Raw genomic sequence first — 27379 nt, forward strand, 5'->3', positions numbered from 1 at the left:
CCACGAATTTGGCCAGGGCACCCGGGCGGCTCAGGCCCAACGGGGCGTGGGCTGTGTGCTCAACCAGCCAGAAACTGGGGGCCCCCTCCCCGTTCTTATCTTTCGGGGATTCGTCTCCTGCGGCCACCTACAGCTACGACTTCCTCAGGCCCTTTAAGGGCCGCTTCCCAGAGCGCAGGGCGCTGCAGAGTCCGGGGCGTGGGAGGGTTCCATGGGCGGGGCGAGGGCAGGAGTGGGTGGAGCGTGGGCGGAGCTCCGTCCACGCCCGCCCGGCGCACCGCCTGCGGGGCGGTGACTGGCCCAGCCGCACCGCGTCTCCCGCGGTGTCTGCAGCCCCGCAGGCCCCGGGCCTTCTCATTCCCAGCGCTGCCCTGTCTTGGGTTCCAGCTTCTGCGAGATGACGCTCAAGGCGAGCGAGGGCGAGAGTGGGGGCAGCATGCACACGGCGCTCTCCGACCTCTACCTGGAGCACTTGCTGCAGAAGCGTAGTCGGCCAGAGGTGAGCGGGCTCCGCGAGTCCCAAGGGTGCTGGGCCGGGGCTCGGCTATTCATCTCGGGACTTTCCCTGTCCGGGGCCCTGTCCCCGGGTGGACTGACCTTGCGGATCCGGGCCACAGGCCGGAGGCCGCGATAGCCAGCGGGGTGGGGGCAAGGCCAGCGCGCGGCCGGGTTCGTACCGGGCTGCTGGTGCAGTGGATCCTTGCCCCCAGCAGTCCTTCTAGTTGGAAATCAGGAGAGACAGCGGCCTGGACAGTGAGCTTATTAAGGTCAAGAAAAACTTCCTCGTGGACGGAAGTCAGAGTAACAGAAAGTCTTTAAGGAACACATCAAGGAGTAGATCTGCCTGGTTGTTGTTGAAGTGCTTGTGTTTGGATCCGCACAAATGATTGTAAAAGCCAGCTTCTGGTTCTAAACAGCTCACTCACTGTTCCTCTTCATTTAGGCAGGTCCCCTTGTGCTGTGGTGCAGAGGGTGGCCAGTGTGTATTTGCGGGTGGAACAAGGAATCCAGATTCCAGGGATGGATGGCTGGTAAATAGCTATTAACCTGTGTCCTCAAAGATGCCCTAAGGGTAGGTTGTGCTTATCTGTTGCTGGCAAGTCTCTCCCAAACTCGCTGGTTTACAACACTGAGCATTTTCTTGTCTCTCATAGTTCGTTTTGGTTGGGCCCAGCAAAGTGGTCGTCATTCAGGGTCTGTCAGGTGGGGACACGGCTCACTTACTCATCTGGAAGTTGATGCTGGCTCTCATTTGGAGCCATGAGCCGGAAAATCAACCAGCAGCCTCTCCCTGTGGCTTGGCCTTCCTCACAGCATGCTGGCCAGGTCACAAGGGGAAAATGTCCAGAGAGAACCAGAGAGCCAGGCAGAAGCTTAGAAGTCACAGCATGAACATCCTTCCTAGACTGCAAGGCCTCAATTAATAAATGACTGAAGAGGTGGACATTTGGGATTTAGAGTAACCCTCCGATTTCACAGATGAGAAAACTGAAGATCCCTGCAATGTAAGGCAAACAGTAGAGCTGTAGACTCTTTGAGCTGAGTGGCATTGACTCAAGGAAACAAGTAATGGGCATCAGAACTGAGGCTAGATTTTGTGTCTGCGGAGTCAAAGGTCAGTGTACTTTCTGCTGCGCCGCATTGCCTTTTCCTTTATATTCCACTCGGAGTGAGGCATTCACACCTGCCTGTCATTTCAAATCAGGATTGCAACAGCCTGGATTTAAATGAGTGCAGAAATAATACAGGCATGAAAGATGCTATTGTTATACAGATGACAAGACAAAATTACAAGTTCTGTTACTCACTTGGCTGAGCCTCAACTATTTTTTAAAAATCTCTTTATTTATTTTTGGAAGTCTTATTGAGGTACAGTTAGCATACAGTAGAATTCATGAAATTTAATTGTGCAGTTTGATGACAATCACAATCATGACAAAGAATAAACATTTTCAAGGTTCCAGAAAGTTCCCCTGTGGCCCTTAGCAGTCAGTCACTTTCCTCCACCTGGAACCTGGCAACCACTGATCTATCACTATAGATTTGCCTTTTCTGGAATTTTATATAAATAGAATCCTACAGTATGATGTATTTTGTGTCGGGGTTCTTATGTAAACCTATGTGTTCCCTTATGGGCATGCTTGAAAGATTGCCTTTTCGAAAAGAGACCCTGTCACCACCAGTGTTATGTTGTGGGCACACCCCCTGGGTAAACAGCATGTTTTGTGGGGCTTTGAGTTTATACTATAATATTGGAGACAGTCTACTAGTTAGCTAATTTGTTTGGTTTTTATTAAAGGATTTGAAGAAGATCAAATAAGAAAACTTACTAAATCCCTGAATGAAATAGCATCAGCTGTGCCAAAGTGAGCATCTGAGGGAGAATCTTCACATGATGAAGTGTGGCTTGACTCCACAAACCTGCAGCTTCTTATTTCTTTAGGTTCACCTTCCCTTTGGGGCTCTTACCAGTCTTTGCTGCAGCACCAAGCTCTGCCTTTCACTTGCTACGTGGCTTTGGGCAAGCTGCTGAAGCTCTCTGTACCTTAGGTTTCTCTCCTTTATGAAACTGGCAAGTTTGGAAGGCTGTGGCAACATTTATGTGAGGTAATACTTGACAAGGACCTTGAGCCACACTGGGACATCCAGGGTAATGACCCAGTATCCCCTAGGAGCTGCCTGCCCAGTAGTAGCAGTCAGAAAGTTTTTCTATAGTGGCAAGAGTTGAAGCAGGAAAACCTGTGAGGAAGTTGTTGGCTTCAATAGAAATTATAAAATTATTTTGCTGAAAGTTTCATTAAAGGTGTCACTTTATGGAAAAAGGCTACCGATCCAAAACACAAAGTTTCACTTCCAATTATAATCCACATTTAATACTGAAAAAATATTGTCTAAAGATAATTTTGCAATAGGTTTGAATGTAGCCTGTCTCCCCTATTTAAGTATATCTCCTTCCTTAGATAAATTATTTTTTTTTCAATGTGGTCTAGGCAGGTTGATGGAGAAACTAGTTTTATTAGCTCTCTCTGGCCTTGTTCTTCACAGTAGTGCCCATTAATGCACGTAAAAGTAGTTGTAAAATTCCTGATACTGCTTTCCTCTTTGGGCCTGTTTGAAGCAACACTTTCCCCAGGACCTGAAGCAATAGGTTGAGAATCCCTGAAAATTCACTTGGGCCTATCCCACATCAAAAAAATCACCTAACAGATAAGTCAGGCTCCAGGCAAATTTCCACTAAGAAAACCTGTTTCTTGGTTCTTAGGGCCATCACACGCAGCATTACTCCCCGCTGGTGGTCATTGAGTGTGACGCAGTTGTTTGTTGCCTACTCCAGGTCTGCTGCTGGAACTAGGACGCAAATAAGGAAGGACACAGACATAGAAACAAATACAGAGTAGTATGGTGGTGATGTGATAGAGGCAGGCCTGGAGCGCTGTGGAGCAAGGAGGGGCACCCAGCACAGTGGGGCTCTTGCATTTCCCAGTACCTAGGCTGTAACTGGCAAGTAGCACTCCGGCAGAGGGAACAGCCTGTGCACAGACACCAAGGTGCATGCTAGGTGTGGCACCTTCTGCGATGGGAGGAGGTCAAGTCTATGGTGTGCATGATCACTGACTCTGCTTCTGACTAGTTATAATTTCACCTGAGAAAGAACTTTTGCTCCAGACTTGGATCTTGCTGTTTCGTTTGCAAAGGAAATGTTTCTGTTCAAGGTTTTTCTTTTCACAGAACTGATACTAGAAAGTAAAGTGTAATTTTCAAATTATGCAATCCTCTGCCCAGTTTCCCCAGTATGTGGTGTGGTCTCAGCCAGTCTGCCTTTCCTATCCTTCAGTTCCAGGAACTTCATGACTTTTCTTCTGTTCTTTTTTTTTTTTTTTTTTTTTCTTTTTTGAGATACAGTCTTGCTCTGTCGACCAGGCTGGAGTGTAGTGACGTGGTCTCGGCTCACTGTAACCTCTGTCTCCTACTTTCAAACGATTCTCCTGCCTCAGTCTCCCAGCTAGCTGGGATTACAGGCATCTGCCAGCACACCCAGCTAATTTTTGATTTTTAGTAGAGATGGGTTTTCGCCATGTTGGCAGGGCTGGTCACAAACTTCTGCTTTCAGGTGATCCGCCTGCCTCGGCCTCCCAAAGTGCTGGGATTACAGGTATAAGCCAGCGTCCCTGGCCTTTCATGACTTTTTTTTCAAAACCAGAAGGGCTTAGGATACCTTGTACATAAGAATCTGCTTTTATTGTGGCTAAGTAGATTTGAGTTTCATCATGAACGTTCTATTCTTTTCTAACTCATTTGTTCTCCCTACTCAAGACACTGAAGTATAATAGAATATCAGGAACAGATATTTCAGGTTAAGATCAATTCCCTTAAATTGGAGTTTGCCAACCTGGGCACTGTTAACATTTTGGGTCTGATAATTCTGTTGTAAAAAGTAATACCTCGCCGCTAAGTTGTGACAATCAAAAATGTCCTGAGACAGTGTCAGGAGGGGAGACAAAATTAGTCGATGCAGAGGTTTTTCTCAGAAGCAGTGAATTGCCTCTAACCTTTCAGCGTTGCTAAAAAAGAACTCTGAGTGTGGAGTGTAGAAAGGCAAAAATAAATAGCCATATTTCCAAGATTGGCTGGGGTAGGGGAAGTGACGCCAGAGGAGGGGAAGAGGAACTTTCGTAACGTAGAGTTTTGCTTTTCTTTTTTTCTTTCATACGAAGAAATATACATGAACAAAACTCATCATAGGTTTTCCCTCAAAAGTTATCTTCTTTACAAGGCCTTTTCTGCTTTATTTTCCTCCTTAGCACCTGTCATCATCTCTGAATATTCTGCATTCTCTCCTTGTACCTGCACAAACTCCAAAGTCCATGCTTATAGTTTAACTTTTGGAGTCTGAGGCTTACTCATCCTTTAAGCTCAGACAGGTTTCTGAACCATTTTATGTCTTCAAATATTGACCATAGAGTGGGGATGAGCATTTGATTTAACGAGTGTTGTTATTTGCACACAGCTCTGGCACTGGTTTAATGGCAGTGTCCGGACTCAGCTCCAGGTGTCTGCAGCCTTGTGTTTCTTCTGTGTGGAACGGTGCTACTTGAGTTTCCCGTTGTTTCCCCACCTCTGTCCTGGCCCCGTGAAAGCAAAAGCCTTTGCATGTGTACTGAGAGCATGGGGTAGATAAAGCTCGTTGGAAAGGGATCTCTAGAGACTTGGCCTTTAGGTTGATGTGTGTGTTCCCAGATGGATTTAGTACCTGAGAAGCAAAGCACCTGGTTAATGTATGATTTTACAGTACCTGCAAGAATATCCTGGCTCCTAGTTCCTCTCATTTGTGGTTAAACACTGCTACTCTTTTTCTAATACTTCAGAATACCCTTGGCTTTCTCAGTTTCTCTTGTTTTTTTTCCCAAAATGGAATAGGATACTGCTCATGCAAAGAGAGGGAATTTGCGGGCACCTGGGGCCAGGGCTTGCTGGGGCAGCTGTCTGGCATCCTCTCGCCGTCTTGGACTTGGCTTTCTAAGTCTCCACGTGGGAGCAGTTGGCAAAGAGCCTAACAGTAGGCTGAGCAAATGTTTGTTCTTTCCTATGTTCACTGTCACTTAATCTAATTGTTTGGATTAGAAAGCCAACTTCAGTTGCCCCCGCTCTATTTGCCCCCACCGCCACCTGCCCCCTGCCCAGTTCGTTTTTCATCTCTTTTTAAATTCCAACTTCCTTTGAGCAACTGCCTCTGCCCTTTGAACCCTGCAGATGTTTCCTCCGCAGGGGCTGTCAGAGCGGCAGGCGTTGCCACTCCAGCACTTTGTCTGATTAAAGGCCAGATGCTGCCGAACAAAGGCCAGACATGGAGTCGTGCGTGGGTGTTTATTCCCTGGCTCCTCCTGAATCCCAGCAGTCATCCTTAACAGAGCCACTTCCGCCCTGCCTTGTCACTGGTCAGGGGCAGGCCTGCCATAGCTCTGTGGTCTCCTGTATCCAGTAGAGATGATGGTGGCTGCTTTGAGGGGATGATGTGGAGGTTGTGAAGTGACCTCTGAGAAATACAATCTAGTACCTTTGACCTTTATTATTTGTTCAGCATTACTCATGTCACTTACAGTATATGTCTGCATATCTTTTCTCCTATGATACGTCAGTAATGAGGAGACACGTCAGTAATGAGGAGACGTGGGGACTAGTTGAAGGAGTTCTGTAAGATGAAGTCTCAGAGAAGCTGACCCTCCCTTTCTGAGAGTCTCATGAAGACAGGGTGGCTCAGGGACAAGTTGATGGGGGAGAAAATTGTGCTTTGCTTTTGGAAAACTTATTGTTGCAAGTGTGTACTTTAGTTACCACGTTGAAAGTTTCCGTTTTTCTTAGTCATCATTTGCAACTTCTGGGTAAGCGTGATAATGACTCTTAGTCATCGCAAAGAGGAACATCTTGATGGATAAGCACATCTGAAAGACCAACCTTTGGGACAGCAACTCTTGAACTTTTCCAGCTGGAATGTGTTCTGCCTCTACTAAGCTTTGCTGAGTCTTTAATTTAATTTAAAGGCTGGCATGTAAAAAGCAATCACTGTAATAAAGCTGGATAAGAAGAATATAACATAGCTGGGGACGGTGGCTCACGCCTGTAATCCCAGCACTTTGGGAGGCTGAGGCGGGTGGATCACCTGTGGTTGGGAGTTTGAGACCAGCCTGACCAACATGGAGAAACCCCGTCTCTACTAAAAATACAAAACTAACTGGGTGTGGTGGTGCACGCCTGTAATCCCAGCTACTCGGGAGGCTGAGGCAGGAGAATTGATTGAACCCGGGATGCAGAGGTTACAGTGAGCTGAGATCGTGCCATTGCACTCCAGCCTGGGCAACAAGAGCAAGACTCTGCCTCAAAAAATAAAATAATAAATAAATAAAATAAAATTCCTCTAGCCACCACCACAATGAAGATACAGAACTGTTCTATCACCACAAAGACCTCCCTCCTGCTGTCACTTTATAGTCACACTTGTCCTCCTCCCTACTCCATCCCCGCAACCCCTTGCAGCCACTACTGTGTTCAATGTCTCTATGATTTTGTCATTTCAGGACTGTTATATAAGTGGAATCATATAGTATGTGATGTTTTGAGATAGATTAGCTTGCTTTCAGTCAGGATAATGCCTTTGAGATGGATCCCAAGTTGTTTTACTATCAATAGTGTTTTTTGTTTTAATTGCTGAGAAGTGTTCTGTGGTATGGAAGTACCACAGTTTAACTGTTCACCTATATTTTGGTTCTTTATAGGTTTTGGCTGTTATAAATAAAGCTGTTATGCCCAATTTCTCCTCAGCTTCACCAGTTATGAGTATTGTCACTATTTTTTATTTCAGCTGTTCTGATAGATGTGTAGTGACATATCATTGTTTTTTTAATTTGCATTTCTCCCTGATGGCTAATGATGTTGAATATCTTTTTATATCCTCATTTGCCATCTTTATATATCCTCTTTGGTGAAATAATCTGTTCATGTTTTTTGCCCATTTTCTAATTAGATTGTTTTTACTGTTGAGTATTGAGTACTCCCTTTTTATATTCTATATACTGGTCTTTTATTGGATATGTGGTTTGTAAATGTTTCTCCCAGTCTGTAGCTTGTTGTATTTTCATAATCTTCACATGGGCTTTCACAGAACAAGAGTTTTTCATTTTGATGTGGTCCAGTTTTCCAATTTTTCCTTTTATGGATCTTGCTTTTGGTGTCATGTATAGGAACTTTTTGCCTAGCTCTAGATCCTGACAAGTTTCTTCTATTTTTTCCAAAAATATTTTCTAGTTTTGCACTTTACGTGTAAGTCCATATCCATTTTAGAAGGTAAGGTTCAGGTCAGCATTTCCCTTTTTGGCAATGAGTTTCCAATTGCTGCAGCACCATTGAGTTGCTTTTGCATCTTTGTTAAAAATCAACTGGGCATATCTCTGTGGGTCTGTTTCTGGGTTCCCTATCCTGTTCCATTGATCTGCGTGTCTATACCATGTAGTCTTTATTGAGACTATACTACAGTAAGTTTCAAAACTGTGCAGACTGGATCTTCCTACTGTCTTGTTTTTCAAAATTGTTTTAGCTTTTCATGGGCCTGTACCTTTCCATCATGTATATGATTTTTAAAGGGTCAAGTCTAGACGTGCTTTTAGTGTAACCTACATGGACCAAGTGAGTGAAAATTCTTGTGTATTAGAAAAATAACACCCCAAGTGTAGGGTGATCGGTAGCCAACACTGGCTTCTGGATGAGGCATCAGTAGGGAATGTGAGAGCTGGGGCCACCTGGAGAGTGGTGCCAGATCTTCCCGTACTTTAAAAAGAAGTTAGAGTCCCCTGATTTTTACTAAACAAAACAGAGACATGTGGTTGAAATAAAACAGTTTGCAACTTCTGCTTTGGTGGTTACCCTTGGAGCTTTTTCTTTTCTTTTTCTGGAAATAGGGTCTCACTCTGTTGCCCAGGCTAGAGTGCAGTGGTGCTATCATAGCTCACTGCAGCCTTGACCTCCTGGGCTCAAACGATCCTCCTGCTTCAGCCTCATGAGTAGCTAGGACTACAGGCACATTGCCACCACACCTGGCTTGGAACTTTAAATTATGCATTCATTCCTTCGTTTATTGTCCAACCAATGCAGATACTACTTCTTGAATCCCCACTTTGTAACAGAACAAGATTATAGGCCTCTTCCCTTCGTTTTTTTCTCCCCTTTTTACCTGCCAACTTCCTATCATGTACATGTGTACCTTAATATTGTCATGGTGGTGATATTTACAGTCTGTTATTTGTTTCATGATTTGTTTCTAAGTGAGTTCTAAAAAGTAAAAATCAGTAAGTGGTTTTTATATTGTTATAACTGGTTGCCGATCCAACATCCCACTTCTCACTTATAGATCCCTGATCTTGTTTGGGATGGCAAGATGGTCAACTAAACTAATCTTCCCAGCCTCTTTTTTAGCTGGGATGGCCGTGTTCCACAGTTCTGGCCAATGAGACAAGAACCACAAGCCTCACTTCTTTTGGGGGTCTCTGAGCCCTGAATCTGTTGTTTTCTGCAGAGGCCACAGTTATCCCCTTGGCTGGTGCCTCCGGTATGCACATTCTAGGCTCTAGCTGTCTCAACTCTCCTTGGTCGTTCCTCCATCTGCTTTCTGTCTTCTAGAAAGCTATTGAAATCCTGGCCAGGCACGGTGGCTCGTGCCTGTAACCCCAGTAGATTTGGGAGGCCGAGGCAGGCAGATTACCTGAGGTCAGGAGTTGGAGACCAGCCTGGCCAACATGGTGAAACCCCGTCTCTACTAAAAATACAAAAATTAGCCAGGTATGGTGGCACATGCCTGTAATCCCAGCTACTCTGGAGGCTGAGGCAGGAGAATCGCTTGAACCCGGAAGGTGGAGGTTGCAGTGAGCCAAGATCACGCCACTGCACTCCAGCCTGGGCGACAGAGTGAGACTCTTTCTCAAAAAAAAAAAAAAAAAAGAAAGAAAGAAAGAAAGAAAGAAAGAAAGAAAGAAAAAAAGAAAAGTAAAGAAGAGAGAGAAATCCTTCAACCCTGATGACTTTTGTCGGTTTCTATTTCCCTCCTCCCCTTAAACAGGGTCAAGGCTGAGGCAGGACAAGAACCATACAAGTACTTGAACCTGAGTCCCAATCACTTTGGAAACTTCTTTTACTAATTTCTTTTATTAAAGTAACACAAGCACATAATACATAATTTGAAAGGTATAACTTGATACACAGTGAAAACAATTTCCTTCTCACCCCATCTTATAGCCACCCAGTTCCTCTCCCTAGAAGCAACCACTGTTTCTTATGTCTCCTTCCAGACATAATTTATGTATTTTCATTTATTTTATTTTATTTATTTTATTTTTTGAGACAGGGTCTCACTCTGTCACCCAGGCTAGAGTGCAGTGGCATAATCACAGCTCACTGCAGCCTTGACCTCCTGGGCTTAAGCAGTCCTTCCGCCTCAGCTTTCCGAGTAGCTAGAATTACAGGTGCATGCCGCCGTGCCCGGCTAATTTTTTTATTTTTTGTAGAGACAAGGTTTTACTATGTTGCCTAGGCTTGTCTCAAACTCCTGGGCTCAAGTGATCCTCCCACCTCAGCCTCCCAAAGTGCTGGGATTACAGGTGTGAGCCACTGCGCCTGGCCAGTTTATGGATTTTTAAGCAAATATGAATATAATCATTCTTTCACTGTTTATGATGAAGCTAATATACCCTTCATCACATTATTATTATTTTTTGCTTAACAATAAATCTTCAAGATTACTCTCAGAACCTCCTTTTCATACGTGCATGGTGTATCCCAGGTATCATAAGTCAATTTTTTAAATATAAGCCTATCTTAGACAATTTTGTTATAACAGCAATGCCATATGACTTGGTGTCATGTGAGTTTTTTGAAGTTCTAGTTGCTAGACAAGGCAGTTTCTCTTTCTCAGTACTTCCCTCATTGAGGTCACCTGATAGTGAACATTACTTCAAACCTCACCATGTTATGTTTTTTTGTTTGTTCGTTTTTGGTTTTTTTTCTGAGACAAGGTCTTCCTCTGTTGCCCAGGTTGGAGTGTAGTGGTATGATCATGGCTCACTGCTGCCTCTAACTCCTGAGCTCAAGCAATCCTCCTGCGTCAGCCTCCCGAGTAGCTGGGACCACAGGCTTGCACCACCACACTCAGCTAATTTTAAAATTTCTTATAGAGGCAGGAGTTTCACCATGTTGCCCAGGCTGGTCTCAAACTCCTGGGCTTAAGCAATCTCCCCACCTTGGCCTCCCAAAGTGCTGGGATTACAGGTGTTAACCACTGCACCTGGCCCAAACCTCACCATCTTATCAAAGTTTCTACTTAGAAATCAGAGTCCCTTAGAAATGATGTAAGCCTCTACTCCAGACTTCCTTGTCTCTCGTCTTCTAGTCCTTTTCTAGGCTTTGGGCAGGCCAGTGGACACTGCTCAGGAATACATGTATTCCCTTCTAGGGACCCTTCTCCTTCCCCACACAGTGAGTGGCACACTCCTCACAGTTCTGCCTATTGGGAAGATCTTCCCTCCCTACTGTTTTGAGGGTCACCTCTGGGTATGACTGGAATGCAGCTATCCCCTATTTTCAGCAGGCCATTCCATAAGCCCACTTCAGGCATATACCTCCTCCTCCTCCTCCTCCTCCTCCTCCTCCTCCTCCAGATGGCTATATTATTTTTGATTTAATATTTTATCTGGGGTGGGAAGGGAGCGTTTTCAGAGGTTTCCATAGTTTTTCCCGATTGTGATTGCTCTTACCCCAGGCCCTGGGCTTCTTAGACATTAACAGGTCAGTAAGATGAGGAAAGACCAGCAAAGCAAACTGAGAAGGAGCGTTTTAAGGAGAAGAGAGCAATCACCTGTGAGTGATCCACAGGTGATCCACCATGTTGTGGTGTAGCAGTAGCCATTCCTTCCCATTGATGTGGGATATCCACTGGATATGCCACAGTTTATCCATTCTACTGTTGATGGACTTTTGGGGTATTTTCAGGTTTGGGCTTTTAAGAATAGTGTTGTTCTGGAAAGGGCACACCACTACTTTCCTGGAATTCCTGCCAAAAATGCAAAATCCCAATCTAATCTTTAAAAATATCAGATGATAAACCCAAACTGAGAGACATCTACAAAATAACAGGTGTGTACTCTTCAAGTGTCAAAGTCATGAAAGAAGAAGAACTTTTCCAAATTAAGGAAGAGTAAGGAAATGTGAAAAATGCATGATTGGATTCTGGGACCAAAAAGTCCTAGATTGGATTCTGTACTGGGGAAGGAATATATAGCTATAAAGGACATTCTTGAAAGGGTTGGCAAAATTTAAATATGAACTGAGGACCAGATGACAATATTGTGTCAATGTTAAATTTTCAGTTTTGAAAATGCTCGTTCCTAACATATAGAGACACTTATGGGTAAAGGAAAATAAAGTCTTCAGATTAAGCTCAAATGGTTCAAAAATTAAATTTTATAATATTTTTAAAGGGTACTGGCTGCTCTTGGAATGGCGCCAAAAAGATGAAAGAATTTTATAGTAACACCCATATAGCCACACCTCCTAGATTCTACAATTAACATGTTGCTATGTTTGCTTTATCACATTTCTATCCAAAAACTGCCCATCTGTCCACTTTTTTTTTTCCTGGTATTTCAAAATAATTTTCAGATATCAGAGCACTTTACCCCTGCAGGCTTCAGCATGCATCTCATTGGCTTGAGTACAGGATTTGTTTATGGTTCTTTTCATCCTGTTATTAAGTTGTAAGAGTTCTTTATGTGTTCTAGATACAAATCCTTTGTCAAATGTAAATATTGCAAATTTTTATTCTCAGGCTGTGTCATAGCTGTCTAGTTTCTTATGTAAGATGTTTTATGTTTTGATGAGAAGGTTTGAGTTTGATGAAGTCAATTGTTTGCTTGTATGATGATTGCTCCCTGTGTCTTGTCTACTAAACCTATGCTCATCTCAGTAGAGTTTTTTGATGAATAGACTTCTTACTTTTAAAGTGTTTGTCTTTTTAGTTTTCATTTTATACTTGGGACCTTTTATGACATTTATTGTACAGACCATTTTTCCCCGCTGCACTGCAGTGTCACCTGACTATAAACGTGTGGCTTTGTTTTTGCACTTTCTGTTCTGTTACATTGGTCTTTTGTCTTTCTTCTTACCACAGTGCCTTAAATTACTTTAGATTTATAATGAAGAGTTGCTGCCTGGTAGAGTAACTCATTTAGCTTTGTTGTCTTTGAGATTAGGGGAAGGAGTCACAGTGGCAATGTATTATTGTCATCACCGTGGTTCAGGGCCCAGTCCTAAGCACCTAATTCTACAGGTAGAAGTTCTTTGTAGCCTAAGAGGTGATTCATGAGAAACTGATGTTAACCTGAATTACCTTTACTGCTGTGTGACTGAGAGCATCAGGTTGTTCAAGGAAATACAGAGGAGAAGGGGACATGCCAGAAACCCTTGGAGCCTGAGGTGCTGCAGGATTCAGAATCTTTCTAATTTTGTTATATATTATGTAATCCCCCAAGCAGGATCCAGGGGAGCACCATGTAAATCAAGGCACATTAATATTTCTGCAGCAACCTAGATAAACATGTCTGTTTTATTTATTTTTAGAGACAGGGTCTCGCTCTGTTGCCCTGGGACTATAGCTGGGACTAAACGTGCACACTACCACACTTGGCTAACATGTCATGTCTATTAAGTTGGAGAAATAAAGCTTACAAACAGCTTCATGTCAATTCAAATAAGAATGAGGCCAAACTTATGAAATAAGTTTTCAGAGCCTCTTGAATGTTAGAGTTGCAGATTGTGGACTGACTGTGGGCCTTGCTCCTGATATTTCATACATTTCTTTGTTGTTTGGACTTGACAGGCTGTATCACATCCATTGAATACTGTGACCGAGGACATGTACACCAATGGGTCTCCTGCCCCAGGTAGCCCTGCCCAAGTCAAGGGACAGGAGGTGCGGAAAGTGCGACTCATACAGATTGAGAAGGTCACAGAAGAGCCCATGGTAATCCCTTGTCCTATTGTTGCCCACCAGTTACCCTCTACCCCATGAGTCACTGGGTCAGAAGAGTCAGCGCAGAAGGCTGCTCATGGAGTTAGGGAATTGGCCAACCCCAATATTGTCTTTTCATCCTCATCTCAAATTCCTCCTCAAAGCAGGCTTCATGCCTGTTCTAGCTGAGGACTATCCTGGGTATAAATGGAAAATGCTTTTCCTGAGAAATTGCCATAAGTTATTTCTAAAATAATCTCAGAAAGACCTTAAAATAAAGCTTATCGTGCCATTGTCTTTATTTCAGGGAATCACTCTGAAGCTGAATGAAAAACAGTCCTGTACGGTGGCCAGAATTCTTCATGGTGGCATGATCCATAGACAAGGTACTCTGTGGGAGCTCTGGGTGGGGTTTTATTCAGGAATTAATAATTTACCCTCTGTTCAGTGGTGTGGGGCATGAAGCTTACAATCCTCCAAACTGGTAGCATTTTTGTGAGTGTGCCAAGAGACTTTTTGTGGCTTAATAACTGGCTCTGTAGAATCACTACATGATAAGATCTCTATGTGAATTGCCCAGTGCGACCATCTCTCTATCTGAGCCTTCTTTCACACCTATTTATGCCAATATTTTTCTAGTAAGTTAATATTTGAGCAATTGCCACATGCCACCCATTGCATTAGACTCGGAAAGGACAGCAGTACCATTTGGTAGCATTTTGGGGTTTGAGCTAAACAACAAAGAAACATGGAGCTTGCTGGTGAAAGAAGAGTACTGAGATCTTTGCCTTGCTTTGTTATTCTTTTTAGTGTATACATCTGTGTCGTAGTCTGGAGTCAGTAGCCACTCTAGTTCCAGGAATTTGAGGACAAGGTGTTTTATTGTGCTGTTGGACTACTGAGGCCAAGGAGGATGAGACCATCTTAAACTGTCAAGTCAAATGTTTTCAATCCTGAGTATTTGACACAATCTGTTTCATAACATGCTGTAAATCCTGGTTTCTCTTCTGTGGTATCTTGAGTTACATCGACAGCTCCTGTTTGAACTTTTGTTCTTTTGTGGATTGATTTTTCATTTCATGGCAGGCTCTCTTCACGTGGGGGATGAGATCCTGGAAATCAATGGCACAAATGTGACTAATCATTCAGTGGATCAGCTGCAGAAGGCGATGGTGGGTATTTTCTATGCTAGATAAAGACCTTCCATTGTCTCCATAAGTGCTGATCGACATTGGTATCAGTGACCTCATCTTTCTGTCAAAGTATTTGTACCTTCTTGAGGGGGCTCTTTTCACTGCTAGTCTTTATTTTGTGTAAGAAATGATAATTTTCTGCCTTTATTTCGTAAAATTCTAAAGCACGGCAAATAACCCGGAGCATCAATCTGGTATTCCATGAAGTAAAGCAAGTTATAATGTATATAGTAGAATCCCATTTTTGTTAAAAACAAACAATACATATGTATGTATATGTATAATGTATGTAAATATTTGTAATGCTTTTATTGGTATGGGGAAAGGCTTGGATATATATGTGCTGTAGTTCATTTTTAGGAACTTCTTCAGGACTTTTTGGGGAGGAAAAGTTTTTATTTATTTATTTATTTATTTATTTTGAGATGGAGTTTCGCTCTGTCACCCAGGCTGGAGTGCAATGGCGCGATCTCGGCTCACTGCAACCTCCGCTTCCTGGGTTCAAGCGATTCTCCTGCCTCATCCTCCCGAGTAGCTGGGATTACAGGTACCCACCATCATGCCTGGCTAATTTTTGTATTTTTAGTAGAGACGGGGTTTCACCATTTTGGCCAGGCTAGTCTCGAACTCCTGATCTCAGACAATGCACCCACCTCAGCCTCCCAAAGAACTGGGATTACAACAGGCGTAAGCCACCGTGCCCAGCTCGGAAAAGTCTTTAGTTAGCTTTTCTTTGTTACTCTTTCATGTCTTCATATTGTTATGCTGCTTTGTGGGGCACATGACACTTTTGTATTAAAGGAGGAATTGTCCTACAAAATCTCAAAATGTAAAGATGGTTGTTGGGGAAAAAAACCTGGGACTTTGAATGAATGATCACATCATTCAACTGAGTTTTCTGTACAATTTTATGTCCATTTTTTTAAATAGAAAGAAACCAAAGGAATGATCTCATTAAAAGTAATTCCCAACCAGCAAAGCCGTCTTCCTGCACTACAGGTGGGTGGCACCATTTTCTCTGTTGTCATGATGGCAGGAGTTGGGCCATTTGTCTTGTATTCTTTGAAATTTGATTATAAGGGATGCGAGTCTAACTTTAAGTTCTAAGTATTTCACAAGTGTGTAGCTGCTTGGCTCAGGGTCCCATTATTCCCTGCCTGGTATAAAATACAGGAGCTCATTCCCCTTTCCTCAAGGGAGAACATAGTGACGACAGTAGTAGAGAATGAATGAGCCTTTGCTGCTAGTGGTCAGGTAGGAAGGGAGAGGGTAATCTTATTCTACAGATGGTAAGGAATCAATACAACTCCAAGAGGAAAATGGGTACAGGGAATGAAGAGATCATTCACAGGAGGAAAACTACAAATGAGCATTGAACATATGAAAAAAAAATTTTATCTTACCTGTCATCAAAGAAATGCAAATTGAAATATGCATGGGACACCAGTTTTCACCAAGCAAATTGGCAAATAACTTTTAAAATAGCAATAATAAAACCCTGTGATTGATAGTGGCAAAGTAAAGAAAGAAAGAAGATAGATAGAACCTGTTGAGCACTCATGGACAATTTATTGAGGATCTACCATGTACAAAGTACTGTGCTAGAACATGGAGGTGACATAAAGAGAAATGGTTCCCAGTTTGCACACAGCTCATCAGCCAGTAGAGGAATAGACTGGACAGGGCCATGGCAAGTCAATGTGGAAGAAGGAGATATTTAAAAGAATACATCTGAAGTTTCTATTGCAGGTTACTTGTAGTATGATGGTATAATTTTCTTAAGTAAACTTTTAAATTGAAGTTTTGGCATATATGGGTATATATTCAACAAAGGGCACACATCACAAGTATAAAACTGGATGAATTTTCACAAACTGAATACACCCATGCAACCAGCACCCAGCTCAAGAAACAGAATATGCCAGCAGCCTAAGACCGCCTCCCCGAGCCCCGCCATGCCTGTTTCCTCAAGGCCCACCATAACCCTGACTTAGAACAGCAGGGATGAGTTTTGCTCCTTTTTGAAATGTATTAACATTGAATTATACAGTATGAATTCTTTGGTGTCTCATTTTATTCACTCAGTATTATGTTTATGGGAATCGCCTATATTGCTTCATTCTCATTCATTCATTGTATGAACATGCTACAGTTTATTCTGTCAGCTTTTTTGGTCTTACGTAGTGCTGCCATTAACCAAACAGGATCTAATTCAGCAATACGAGAAGATTTACTGCCTGAAGGGCAATGAATTCACCACGTTAACAGAAAAATGGAGAAAAATCATATGATTTTTGTGCATGTGTTTTGTGCATACATCTATGCCTTTTTTTTGAGAGTAGAATTACCAGGTTGTAGGATATGTGTGTCTTCATCTTTAGATGATATTGCCAAATAGTATTCCAAAGTAGCTGAACCGTGTTACATCCCCAGCTGCACAGTATGACGGTTCTGGTTATTCTATATTCTCACCAATACTTACCATTGTCTGATTTGTTTGGTTTTGTTTTTCGCCCTTTGGCCATCCTGATGGTGGTATCACATTGTGATTCTAAAAATTCTCTAATGACTAGTGACGGTAAACTCCTTTTTATATGTTTTTTTTCCACTTGGGTATCCTCTTTTGTAAGATACCAATTCAAGGCTTTTCACTGATTTGTAGGAGTTCCTCATATATTCTGGATAAGAGTCCTTTGTCATATGCATCCCAAGTATGTTCTCTTCTTCTGTGGCTTATTTTCTTCATGGTTCCTGTTAATGACTAGAAACTCTTAATTTTAATGAAATTCAATCTACCACTTTTTTCTGATTAGCACTTTTTACATCTTGTTTTAAAAGTTTTTACTTACTACAAGGTTAAGAAGATATTCTCCTGTGTTTTCTTCTAAATGCTTACTTGTTTGATTTTTCACATTTGGATCCACAACCGATTGAACCAGTATCATTTACTGTACACCAGCACTTTTGTCATGAGTAATATTTACAGGCCTATTTATTCTTTTCCATTGTACTGTTTGTTTATCCCTATGCCAAACCTGCATGTCAATTTGGATAAAAGAGGCATCTGCACCATATCTCAGTGGAAATGATGATAGCAGGCATTTTTGTTTATTTTTCCATCTTAAAGGGAAAGCTGGCCAGGTGTGGTGGCTCACGCCTGTAATGCTAGCACTTTGGGAGGCCAAGGCGGGTGGATTGCTTGAGCCCAGAAGTTCGAGACCAACCTGGGTAACATAGCAAGACCCATGTCCTTGAAAAAAAGGGGGTAAAGCTTTTAATCTTTCCCTGAGAAGTATGGCGCTGGATGTCGGGTTTTCTCACAATAAAGAACCTCCCTTCTATTCCAAGTTTACTAAGAATTTTAATCTTGAATGGGTTTTGAATGTTATCATAGGCTTTTTCTGCATCTATTGAGGGGATCATATGATCTTCTTCCATTTTTATGTTAATGTGAATTTATTGGCCTTCAGGTAGTAAACCTTCTTATATTGCTGAACTAGATCCTGTTTGGGTGTGATTTATTATAGTTTTTATACATAGCTAAATTTGACTTGCTAATATTTTGTTTGGCGTTTTTACATCTCTGTTGCAGAGAGAAATTGTAAGATTCTTGTCAGATTTGTGTATCTTGACCCAATTTGTTTACAGCAGGACATGTTCTGATGCTGGTGTTTCTTTTGGAGCTGCCGCCTGCAGTTCCTTTTGCCTTCTTTTTAGATGTTCATGAGAGCGCAGTTTGACTATGATCCCAAAAAGGACAGTCTGATCCCTTGCAAGGAGGCGGGACTGAAGTTTGCTACTGGGGACATTATCCAGATTATCAACAAGGATGACAGCAATTGGTGGCAGGGACGGGTGGAAGGCTCCTCCAAGGAGTCAGCAGGATTGATCCCTTCCCCTGAACTGCAGGAATGGTGAGCCATTTGTGTGCAGGCGGAAGGGCCATGTGCCTGCCACAAATAGCTTCAGAAAATCTGTCATTTTGTTTGTAGTTTCTGTTTCTCGACCGAGGAGACCTCCTAGATTTCCTGGCATAGTGGGTGGGGGAGGGTTAAGCATGAGTTGATAAGCTGGGCTGAGAGGCAACTACAGGCAAGGGAGCCCAAATAGCTCTTCATTCCTATGTGGGCCTCTTGCTTCCTTAAACGTTTTCCCCATAGTTACAAAGCACGTGACAGTGCTGGGACGGAGCCCTCCCTGGTCTCCTATCTCCCAAGCTAGTGCACTTCTACCAGCCATACTGTTTCTGGGATTTCCTTGGAGTCCTGCAGAAAACAGTCACATTTAAGTATGTGTCCTTTAGGCACATTTCTGGTACATAGAAGAAATAATTCCTGTCCCCGAGTCAGATTGCTCACAGAAAAATTCACAAAACAGTTCCAACTGATAACATATCCAACACTGAGCCTCCCTCTGCCTGTGCAAAATTACCCCAGTGTAAAGATTACAACCCTTGTGGGGTTGACATTGAATAGAAATATTAGAATCTATTACATGTAGTAATACAAGTTACTGTTTTGTGAAGCAGTTGTTTTAGATATATATATGTGGGGTGTGTGTATGTGTTTTGTTTATAGATGTATGTGTAATACTGGCTTGCAATGTACAGTGTATTTCTTAGAGTGAGGGAGGGTCATAAAGGTCTAGACCAAAGAAAGCACGTTGTTTGTGGGCTGTGTCCAGAATGTGCTGACAGGTACTGGATGACACAGACTCAAGGGGCCAGGTCCCTGACTGAGGGCAGGGCACAGTGCAAGATGCACCAAACAGCGTATGGGGCGCTTTGCACACATTATGTCCCACTGTAACGGACACTCAGAGAGTGAAGGGGATTAGGAAATGAGTGACGGGGGGGTATGGGGGGGGGGGGAGGAAAGCTGACTCCTTGATTGTCTTTTCCTACCAGGCGAGTGGCAAGTATGGCTCAGTCAGCTCCTAGCGAAGCCCCGAGCTGCAGTCCCTTTGGGAAGAAGAAGAAGTACAAAGACAAATATCTGGCCAAGCACAGCTCGAGTAAGCTTTCTGAGCCTTCTTGCCCCAGGCTCCTGGCAGCATTCGTGTGTTTCCCAGTCTCTGTAACCAGCAGAAAAGGGGAGGTGGTGCAGTGTGCAGCGGAAGGCGCATTCTACATAAAGCATATCATTTCTTCTGGTTTCTTTTTATTGAATCCATCTTCACAAGCTTGCCGCAGTCAGACCAGTGGATGTAAAGGAGGACTAGTGGTCTGCCCACACCTACTCATCACCCTACCCCTCACACAGAGGTAGATGTGGCCAGAACATCTGTGGTGGGAGAGGAGAAGTGGGGCAAGAACACAGGCCAGAGGGAGAGGCCAGGACCAGGTCATAGGAGCTTCGTGCACCCTCTCTAGCGTTTTCAGTTTTGTACTACAGACTGTAGAGCTAGTGAAGGGTTTTGAGCAGAGAATTCACACGGTCAGCTTTCCATCTGCATTTCTCTTTCTGAGATGTCACATGCACACCACCAGCCAGGGAATGATAGTGGCAGTCTTGGGTTGTGAGCAGGTGAGGGGGTGGAGAGTCAGGATGACACCAGGTCTCCATCTTGAGCAGCTGGGTCAATAGCAGCACTATCTTCTAAGATAAGGGACATTCAGGCAGAACAGAGATAGCACTGGCATTCTTCAGCTCTAAGTGCCAAGGGAACATCTGATACTGAAACTATAGAGAAGAGATGAGGACAGGAGACAAGAAAAGTTGGCTCAGAGAGATAGAGCAAGGAGGAAGAGAGGGTCCAAAAGTTAGATCAACTCCTTTGCTCAGAATTCCCTTCACCACACTAAAAATACAGTCCAAAGTCCTTCCTTCACATCAACCTCCCTGGCCTCATCTCTAGTCACTTCCTCCCTGCTTGTTGAGACATCATGAGGTTCTTTCCCACTTCAGAGTGTGGAACACTGTTCTTCCCAGCTCTGGAAATGAACACTGCTTGGTTTTCTTTGTCTCTAGTTTTTGATCAGTTGGATGTTGTTTCCTACGAGGAAGTCGTTCGGCTCCCTGCATTCAAGAGGAAGACCCTGGTGCTGATCGGTATCTTCTCATTGCCCCATTTGCACATTTCTGTCTTTATTTTCCTGCCTGTATCATGTGCCCACCCCAAAAAAAGGCAGTGAGGAAGAAAATAAGTGAGGTCTCTTGGGTTCTCCACATAGAGCAGGTGTAAGGAATTTTCTGAATCCTCACATGCACCCCATCTGGGTCCACCTCACAAGTGAAACTAAACCTTTTAAGTTTCTCTACTATTTAGCAACGAATTCTTTTTGGTTAGGTTTCATGCTGGCAGGTCCGAAACAAGGTTTTGCTCTTTGTTCATCTGTCCGCTGGCAGTGATATGCTTTTTAAAGCAAATATGTTGGAGTGCTTCGCTAGCATTCTGTTAGTATTCTGAGCTGTCAGTCATCCATATAAGCCTTGGAAGCTCCCTTCCCCCAAGCAGTGACTCTGATCTGAAACAGAGTAAGTCCTTGCTTCAAACCCAGGTATGTAGGCTTTGCCTCTGGCAGGCTGCTCACCTTCCTGTCTTTAGAGTTGAAACTTTAGTTGGTTAGAGGATCTACATTAAGGTTTTGGTAAAATTTCTAGTAAAAACACTGGCTTAAATTCAGTTCCATTAATTTTGAAGAAATTTTAGAAAATAACCAGAAAGCCTCATGTGTTCGCTGGCTCCTCTGCAGAAGTGACAGTTACATTCTGAGTCCCAACCCTTAGTCCTCAGAAAGAGCCTTCTCCCCGAAATGGAAAAAAGGACCTGAAGCCCCTTGGTGGCCCCAAATCTTCTGACAGCTTAAAGGCCCCGACCCCAGCCCACATGGAACCCGAACTCATGTTCACCTGTTGGCAGCTTTGAGCGCCGAGAGAGGAAAATCTGTATCTTATCCCCGATCCCTGCTCCTCTCCCCGCTTTCCAAAAGATGTTCTCTCTCTACACAGGAGCCAGTGGGGTGGGTCGCAGCCACATTAAGAATGCCCTGCTCAGCCAGAATCCGGAGAAGTTTGTGTACCCTGCCCCATGTAAGTAGCTCATAGGCACTGTGGAGGGGAGGTGACAGGCTGAAGGACAGGGCATCAGTAGTACTTTTTACTACTCTCCATCTGAAATACCATAGTGTTATTTTATTTTTTTTTTAATTATTTTATTTTAAATGTTTGATTATTAAAACTAAACAAAATATGGAAAGATAAAAATTTGTGCCCACAATTCCTCCACCTAACAGATTAACTGTTTTCTTATTGTTATTCGTGCTGTTTGTCTACATAACAGAAGCTGTAGTAAACATTTTATACTCCCTTAAAAATTACTAAGTATTAAAGTTTATACATATAACTTTGTCATTTTACTTTTTAAACACTTTCTCATGTTCCCCTGCAATTTGCCTAATTCTCTTTGAGGATGGTTTTTATAGTCCACTGAGTGGATGTCCTTGGTGGATTTCCTTAGCTATCCCAGTCTTGATATTCAGGCTGCCTCTCATTTTCATGGAATGTCTTCTAAGTCAAAGCAGTGCCTAGGAAAGGCCCAAACTATCTCAACAGCAGTCCTAGATATGGAGAAGAGTAGCGCCAGTGATCAGGTGAATTTGATAACTCTTCCATTCCCAGAAGTGATGCTGCATGGTATAGTTGTGTGTGTTCCCAGAAAGAAATACAGTCATTCCTCGCTTAGTATTGTCAATAGGCTCTTCGAAGACTGTGACTTTAAGTGAAATGACATATAACAAGAAACAGTTTTTTTACTCATCAACAATACAATGAAATGAAGTTGAACTAAACCGTGTTATTCAAGGACCAACTGCATGTGATTTCACTTAAAGTCACATTTTCTAAGAACCTACTGATAATAATATTAAGTGAGGAATTACTGTACTGCTAAGCAAAATAGAAAACCAGATTCTAAACCTCATATTAGTTTTTTTTTTTTTTAATTCTTTCTTCATTTTGCTTTTTTACACATGGATCATTGAGAGTTGTCTCCTTGCCGGAGGGACGTAGACTTATTCCAGGTTCGCATTAGGAGCAGAAAGCAAATGGCCCCAGGAGTGAGTGGGGAAGCAGAAATAACCAGTACAGGCTCCTCCTTCAAGAGAATCACACGTGGTTGTAGACTGAGGAGAAGGGGCCAGGTGAGAGACAAGTGTGATCTGGAAGGCATATTTTACTGATTAGACAATTTGTATGAGTAATAGAAAATCGTCCAACTTTTAACAACATGAGCTGAGAGTAAACCAAAGTACTCTTCTTTCCAAGTCATGAAGAGGAAACCTTAAATATATTTCCAAGAAATCCTGAGCATAGTCTATAGATCTGTTTTAAAAATATTTTCCGCTGTTTTCATTTCTGAGTTTCAATATTCCTAGATTTGGAAGTTTGAGAGATGTAACTTCATCTAGGGAAAATGATGATAGGAATTTCCTATGTTAGGCTTTGCCCCTTAAAAATTGAATGTGTCCTGGGCAGATGGAGGGATTTCCTGGTGTACATCACTTTCGAGCATCAGCTCTTCAGGAGGCCATGGGAGGAACCCCTGTATTAAAGTCAATGCACCAAAGGCAGCTAGGGTTTCAATACAGACAACCATGGTCCAAGCCCTCATGAAAGGGTGAGGACCTGGAGTTTGTCAGGGATTTGGGCTCTTGTACACAGATACAACACGGCCGCCAAGGAAGAGTGAGGAACATGGGAAGGAGTACCACTTTATCTCAACAGAGGAGATGACAAGGAACATCTCTGCCAATGAGTTCTTGGAGTTTGGCAGCTACCAAGGCAACATGTTTGGCACCAAATTTGAAACAGTGCACCAGATTCATAAGCAAGACAAGATTGCCATCCTTGACATTGAGCCCCAGGTGGGTAGGCACGGAAGGGCAGGGACAGATGGGCTCAGCCACACAAGGGATGGCAAAGAGAGTGCTGAAAAATATAGTGCTCCTTGGGAATCTTCTGGGGGCTCAGGATTGCTTCAGCACTTTTAATGGGGTCAGCCTGGAACAAGAACAGTAGTACTGGGAAAGATGGAAAGTAGTATTGGGGTAAAGCTCAAAGCTGCTTATTTAGAAGGAATCCATTATGACAGCTATGTAGGTTTTTTGTTTTGTTTTGTTTTTTGTTTTCACTTTCCTTTTCTTCCTCCCCTTCTTTTTTTTTTTTTTTTTTTTTTTTTTTTGACCCTGAAAATTGTTCGGACAGCAGAACTTTCACCTTTCATTGTATTCATTGCACCTACTGACCAGGGCACTCAGGTGAGGAGAGGTTGTGCGGGTTGGGTAGGAATTCACTTTCTCCGGGCCTGCCCAGACTAGGACCTCAGTCCAGGTCATTGGCCCGAGTGCTGGCTGGAGGTCACAGCTGCAGCTGGGCTTCTTCCTCCAGGGCCAAGAAGCCAAAGGGCATGCACATTCATTCGAGCTCTTAAACCACTAGCTAGGCCGGTGCCCATGACAGGTAATGGGGACAAAACAAACCAGGCCCAGTCATTGTCCTGGAGGCACACAGTTCCAGGGGTAGAGATGGACAGTTGAGCAGATCCTGATACTGGTGGGACGCAGGCTCTGGCAGGGGAAGCTGTGATGGACAGAGGTGGCACTGAACCCGCCCTGGGGTGCAGTATGGCTGTGAGGAAAGACAGAGGAGCCAGGAATATATTGAAAAGCCTACCCTGCTCCTCTGCCCAGCCCTACCCATGCACTTTGCTACACTGTGCTTTTTGATTGAACAATGGACACCTTTCCCTATCAGGGTGTGAGGAACTATTTTTCTCAATAGCTGCATGGTGTTCTACTACATGCATGTGTAATTACTTAACCATTCACCTGTTGACGGCCATTTGGGTTGCTTTCAAATACTGATTATAAAGAATACTGCAATCAGTAGCCCTGTGCATATAGCATACGTGTGCAAATATATCTGTAGGAAAAACTCCAAGTAGGATCACTGGGTCCAAGAGCACACGCACTTAGAATTTGGACAGGGACTGCCAAATTACACTCCTTTAGGATTTATAGTCCCTCCAACCACCTGTGAGAGTGCTTGTTTCTCTTTGCCTGTAGCATGTTGTCTTTTCTTTTTTTGCCAGGCTACTGGCGGGGAAAATGGTATCTCATTCTTTTTTACTAAAAGAGATGATTGGGTACTTTTTCATATGAAGAGCAATTTGTATTGCCTTTTCTGAGAATTATCTGGTCATGTCCTTAGCTCATTTTTCTGCTGCGTTATTGGCCTTTGATGTATAGGAAGTCTGTATTAGGAAGTCTGTATAATTAGCCCTTTGTAATATCAGCTGCAATTTTTTTTCCCAATTTGGCATGTCTTTTTGCTATGGAGACATTTTTACTTTTATGTAGTTACATGATTTGTCTTTCATGGCTGCTTGGTTTTAGGTCAAAGAAAGAGTTGTGAGATATATACACACACATTTTTAAATTTTGTTTTTTGTAGAAATGGGGTCTCACTGTGTTGTCCAGGCTGGTCTTGAACTCGTGTGCTCAAGCAATCATCTTGCCTCGGCCTTCCAAAGTGCTGGGATTACAGGTGTGCTCTGGGATTAGAAATCACTTTTATCTGACTGGGTGCAGTGGCTCGCGCCTGTAATCCCAGCACTTTGAGAGGCCGAGGTGGGCGGATCACCTGAGGTCCGAAGTTCGAGACCAGCCTGGCCAACATGGCAAAACCCTGCCTCTACTAAAAATACAAAAATTAGCCAGATGTGGTGGCGCATGCCTGTAATCCCAGCTACTCGGGAGGCTGAGGCACGAGAATTGCTTGAACCCGGGAGGCGGAGGTTGCAGTGAGCCAAGATTGTGCCACTGTACTCCAGCCTGGGCCACAGCGCAAGACTCTGTCTCAAAACAAAACAAAACAAAATCACCTTTATCTTTGTTTTAGTATTGCAGCTCTGGTGGTTGTTGAAATGGCTCTTCCATGTTCAAAGGGCATTAATGGGAGATGCTGGTGAAGTCCATGCTGTCTCTGCATAGCTATTGGTTCTCCAGAGGGCTCTGATTAGTCAGGGTTAGCTTGAGATCCTCTGAGAATTGCCATGGTCTTTTGAGATTGCCTCTTCATGCCCTATATTAACATTCTTTCACAATGTCTTCCAAGTTTGACTCTTCAAGTATGATGCACAGCTGAGCAACGCTAACACTTGCTCTTTAAAATCTGTCACTGGCCTCTCTGGGCTGGGGGTGGTGCAGCTTGCTTCATCTGTGGCTTTCTTCTTTGCAGACAGAAGCCCTGCAGCAGCTGCAGAAGGACTCTGAGGCCATCCGCAGCCAGTACGCTCACTACTTTGACCTCTCACTGGTCAATAATAGTGTTGATGAAACCCTTAAGAAATTACAAGAAGCCTTCGACCAAGCGTGCAGTTCTCCACAGTGGGTGCCTGTCTCCTGGGTTTACTAAGCTTATAGAATGGGGGAACCCACTGTATGCCCCTCTCCAGCATTTGGAACTCCCCCCCCCTCTTGCTTTAAGACAAACAGGGCTGCTCCAACTAGTTTTGTGTCAGCTTCCGGCTCTCTGCAGCTATCCTAATTAATCCAGTAGGGTTCGGTCTTCTTGCTCAGGCTCCTGAAGGGTTGGGATTTGATTTTCCTGATAGATGGGGCCCCAGTAATCTGGATTTCAAAAGGATTTCTAGAAATTGGGGGTAACCAGTACTACCAAAACGTTAACTGCTAATCAAGGATGATGCACAGCAAAAGCAACGACCCCATCCCTCTAAAGCCTGCCCTCCTTTGCCTTCAACTGTATATGCTGGGTATCTCGTTTGTCTTTTTATTTTGGAGAAACCGGTTTTAACTGCAACTTTCTATAATGCCAAAATGACACATCTGTGCAATAGAATGATGTCTGCTCTAGGGAAACCTTCAAAAGCAATAAAAATGCTGTGTTAAAATGCCAATGACCTTGTAACTCTGGGTTTCCACACAAAGAAATGTGGTCCATTTCACTTAAGCTCCTGGACAATGGCATTAACACAAGATGCCTCTCTTGTGTTCAGATGGAATGCAGATGATAAACACCAGTGCCCTGGAAGAATCCCCATTCTCTGTGCCCCCCACTGCAGGTCTCTACTGGCTAGTACCCATGTAGAAAAGCACCCTAAGGTTGTCGTATCTGGAGGAGAGCCCATTGTGGGGACATATTTAGAGAAAATCCTAGCCTGGGGTCCCGTGGTACAGTGGAGGCTGGTCGCTGAGCCAGGGCTGGGGTCCACTCTGCACGCCTGGCTCATAATGTGGCTACAGCTCAGGGCCTCTCCTCACTGCATCCAAGGACTCCCCCATGAAGCGCCACTTTTTTGAGACAGTCTCACTGCTTTGCCCAGACTGGAGTGCAGTGGCAGGATCTCGGCTCACTGCAACCTCCACCTCTCAGGTTCAAGGGACTCTCCCGCCTCAGCCTCCCAAGTAGCTGGGATTACAGGTGCGCACCACCACGCCTGGCTAATTTTTGTATTTTTAGTAGAGATGGGTTTTGCCATGTTAGCCAGGCTGGTCTCAAACTCCTGACCTCAGGTGATCTGCCCGCCTCAGCCTCCCAAAGTTGATGGGATTACAGGTGTGAGCCACCACACCCGGCCTCTTTCTTGGTTCTTAATACAAAATGGGAAGCAACCCTGGACC

General features: G+C 43.6%; 1 protein-coding gene across 2 annotated transcripts; it reads left to right on the top strand.

Annotated features, from left to right (window-relative positions):
• The first annotated feature begins 197 nt into the window (after positions 1-197).
• Positions 198-26655, top strand: MPP1 (membrane palmitoylated protein 1). 2 transcript variants are annotated; one of them, XM_023193635.2, is made up of 12 exons: positions 202-499; positions 13415-13558; positions 13854-13932; positions 14633-14718; positions 15670-15738; positions 18457-18653; positions 19646-19752; positions 20709-20789; positions 21690-21770; positions 23400-23602; positions 23921-23995; positions 25977-26655. In XM_023193635.2, exons 1-12 carry the CDS (start codon positions 398-400, stop codon positions 26151-26153), a joined length of 1401 nt encoding a protein of 466 aa, XP_023049403.1. In that variant the 5' UTR covers positions 202-397; the 3' UTR covers positions 26154-26655. The 2 variants fall into 2 exon arrangements, with proteins under 2 accessions (XP_023049404.1, XP_023049403.1); XM_023193636.2 differs by lacking the exon at positions 20709-20789 and having other exon boundaries at positions 198-499.
• The last annotated feature ends 724 nt before the right edge of the window (positions 26656-27379 follow it).

Source organism: Piliocolobus tephrosceles, chromosome 12 (assembly GCF_002776525.5).
Source record: "Piliocolobus tephrosceles isolate RC106 chromosome 12, ASM277652v3, whole genome shotgun sequence".
Lineage (NCBI taxonomy): Eukaryota > Metazoa > Chordata > Mammalia > Primates > Cercopithecidae > Piliocolobus > Piliocolobus tephrosceles.

What these genes read in the sequence shown, in the direction of transcription:
- MPP1 (XM_023193635.2), top strand. Translation starts at nt 398, where the DNA reads ATGACGCTCAAGGCGAGCGAGGGCGAGAGTGGGGGCAGCATGCACACG. An exon ending in GCCGTCTTCCTGCACTACAG is followed by an intron (nt 15,739 to 18,456) that starts GTGGGTGGCACC and finishes CCTTCTTTTTAG; the next exon opens with ATGTTCATGAGAGCGCAGTT. An exon ending in TCCTTGACATTGAGCCCCAG is followed by an intron (nt 23,603 to 23,920) that starts GTGGGTAGGCAC and finishes TTTTTTTTTTTG; the next exon opens with ACCCTGAAAATTGTTCGGAC.